The sequence below is a fragment of the Charadrius vociferus genome, unplaced genomic scaffold (genome assembly GCF_000708025.1).
Source record: "Charadrius vociferus isolate BGI_N301 unplaced genomic scaffold, ASM70802v2 scaffold523, whole genome shotgun sequence".
NCBI classification, from domain to species: Eukaryota; Metazoa; Chordata; class Aves; order Charadriiformes; family Charadriidae; genus Charadrius; species Charadrius vociferus.
The window spans coordinates 2622-5978 of NW_009647578.1; the positions used below are offsets into that span (position 1 = coordinate 2622).

The 3357-nt window shown below is 52.8% G+C and overlaps 1 protein-coding gene across 1 annotated transcript in view; it reads left to right on the forward strand.

Annotated features, from left to right (window-relative positions):
• The first annotated feature begins 553 nt into the window (after nt 1–553).
• Nucleotides 554–3357, forward strand: part of LOC104282799 (olfactory receptor 8S1-like) — a 17657-nt gene continuing 14853 nt past the window's right edge. Inside the window, 1 exon segment of the mRNA XM_009880927.1 lies at nt 554–1518. Within this exon segment, the coding sequence (XP_009879229.1) occupies nt 554–1518 (965 nt within the window).

Sequence of the window (3357 nt, forward strand, 5' to 3'; positions counted from 1 at the left end):
GTCCAGGTGGGTTTTGAATGTCTCCAGAGGGGGAGACTCCACAACCTCTCTGGGCAGCCTGTTCCAGTGCTCCACAACCCTCAAAGTAAAGAAGTTCCTCCTCATGTTAAGATGGAACTTCCTATGTTCAAGTTTGTGCCCGTTACCCCTTGTCCTATCACTGACGGTTGAAAATTAAGAACACAGACAAAATTATTATAAGGACATGCTAAGTCTCTCTTCTTCAGCCCACACTCTGGAGAATCATGAGTGCAGATATTGAACTTTTCCATTACAGGTGGATTACATCTGACACCCCTTGTGACCACGGAATCTGTCACAAAGCAGCTCCCATGTACCCACTGCAGCAGAGCAGGGCTGAGTCCTCAGCAGCACAGGGGCAGAGGTCCTGTTCCTCACACCACACTCAGCCAACACCAACCAGAGAAAGGAAATGCATTTCAAGTGGGGTGATGTCTGTGGAAACTGGAGAGGCTTGGCTCAGAGGTGTCTATCCCAATTTTTCCCTTTCCTTTCCGTTTTTGAACAGAAGCCCCATGCAAAGTAGTAGCAAATGTCCAACAGCAGCTCCATCACCCACTTCCTCCTCCCGGCATTCACAGACACACAGGAGCTTCAGCTCTTGCACTTCTAGCTCTTCCTGGGCATCTACCTGGCTGCCCTCCTGGGAAACGGCCTCATCATCACCACCATCCCCTGTGACCACCGCCTCCACACCCCCATGTACTTCTTCCTCCTCAGCCTCTCTGTTCTTGACCTGGGATCCATCTCCACCACTCTCCCCAAATCCGTGACAAATTCCCTGTGGGACACCACAGACATCTCCTATGCAGGATGTGCGGCACAGCTCTTTCTGTTTGGCTTATTGCTTGGAGCAGAGTTTTCCCTTCTCGCCGTCATGGCCTATGACCACGTTGCCACCTGCCACCCCCTGCACTACGGGACCCTCCTGGGCAGCAGAGCTTGTGTCCACATGGCAGCAGCTGTCTGGGGCAGGGGGTTCCTCAATGCTGCGCTGCACACAGCCAATACATTTTCACTCCCCCTCTGCTGGGGCAATGCCATTGACCAGTTCTTCTGTGAAATCCCCCACATCCTCAAGCTCTCCTGCTCACTTTCAGACTACTTCAGGGAAGTTGGGCTTCTTATATTAAGTTGTTCGTTAGCTTTTGGGTGTTTTGTTTTCATTGTGCTGTCCTGTGTGCAGATCTTCAGGGCCATGCTGAGGATCCCCTTGGAGCAGGGACAGTACAAAGCCTTTTCCATGTGCCTCCCTCACCTGGTTGTGGTCTCCCTGTTGATCAGCACTGGCATGTTTGCCTACATGAAGTCTCCCTCCATCTCCTCCACAGTTCTAGATCTGATGGTGGCAGTTCTGTATGTGGTGGTGCCTCCAGCAGTGAACCCCCTAATCTACAGCATGAGGAACCAGGAGCTCAAGGATGCCCTCTGGAAACTCTTTGAATACAATGTACTTAATTTTATTAAGGTGCCCAATGTGCAACAAGGTCTATCTTGGCAAGACTGGCCAAGAAACAATTCCAAACACAAGAAAACCTCAGTAAAAACCCATTGAAAACCCAGTAAAAAAGCCAAGGAAAAACCATTTAAAAAACAAAAAAATGCTCTCCTCTCTGGTTTGGTACTTTTGAGGCTGCATGCGGATTCCTGTGTCCTATTCTGCTTCCCCCAGGGCAGGAAAGACACTGACACACATGGCGAGGGCCCAGCCCAGTGCCTTCGGGATGGTTAGGGGCCGGGGCACAGGGCACACAAGGGCAGGCTGAGGGAACTGCCCCTGGGAAGCTGGGAGAAGAGAAGCTTCAGGGCCGGCTCTGACTGCTCCTCTGCCAGCACACTGCAATTGTTTTCCTCACCCAATACCACCTACAAATTCATCCTGCTTAGCTCCCACATGCACTTCACTAGTGCTCCTTTTGGTATTCACAACAGCAAAGGAGAGGTTGATTGCCCCCACCTTGCTGCCCTGCTCTCTTGGCTGGGATACAAGCCACGGGCTCATCTCTCCTGCCTGCTTCCTGACTCTTACTGATCAAAGAAGTAGTTTGGGAGCATTCAAATGTGAGTGTGCTTCACCAATGTGCAGGGAAGCAGCATCGCATCTCTCCTTCATGAGACATGGGAGACAAAAGCTTCCACTTTGTGGTAGGAAGAAAAGAAGGGGAAGAAAAGATGGAAGTGGGGCTTTGCTGTGAAAACTGGGTCTTTGCTCCCGCTTGCTTTGCTGCCACGTGGAGCCATGGAGCCAGCACAGGTTACTGGAGCCCAGGGCTTGCAGCAAACCAGGGAACACACTCAACTCACATTCTGGGTGCACCTCAGGGACTTCCTATCAACATATGCCCTCTGGTGCCCTGTGGGCCATCCCCTTATTGGAAAACCAAAAATTTTGTCAGTGACAGTTTAAAGAAAGAATTTTGGTGGGTATTTTTCGGAGGGAAGGGCAAATTGCATCCCTTGAAACCAGGCTGGGCAGACCTGCACAAGCCAAAGCCGGTGCTGTTGGAGCAGAGTTTGTCTCGGTGGCATCGCAGCAGGGTGTGCAGGCATCTACTGAAACAGGGGCTCCAGCACGCTGTGAGGCCGGGGGCCTCGTTTCAGCCACTGACCCATCTCTTCCCATCCCCACAGAGTGCTCTGAACTGCCACTCGCTGACCATTGAAGCGAGTGTGGAGGAGCCAGAGCCTGTGCTGCTGCAGGAACACCCCTGTGCATGCCAGGAGGAAGGAGCCAAGCACGTTTCTCTCCCTCCTGCTCCCAAGATTTGCACTTTTGGTGGCTGGATACCACATTGCCCCATCTCAGCAACAAAGCAGGACCGGTTTGGAGCTGGTGTGTGAAGAGAGGAGAGGTGATGGGGAGGGAGGTACTAGTGCTTGTGACTGCAAGAGGTGCACAGGTCTCCGGCGGGGACTACTCCAGGTGTGTATGTATGAGGTTTATTTCAAGAGATGAGCTGTGGCTGAGGAATGAGTGAAGGCTGCTGTATTGGAGTGCAGCCACTCCTTCCACTCCCGGCACCTAAGCATTCACACATTTTGGAAAATCTCACCGTCCATTTAGTGAGAAGTGGCTCAGTCCCACAGGATGTGGCTTCCAAGCGCCCCAGAATTCCAGCCCCAGAGCCAGAATCCCCTTACCATGGCAGGAGCACATCGCAAAGGTGTCACTTTCCTGGACACGGCCACACTGTGTCCATCAGAGGCGACCTCAGCACAGCCAGAGGCTCATCCCCCCTGTGCTGTCCCCCGGATCCCTCTCTGGGGCTACACAAAGTGCCCCCGCCGGGTTGGGGGGGGGAAAGAGCTCTCTGTGCTGCCCATGTCCCCCCCTCC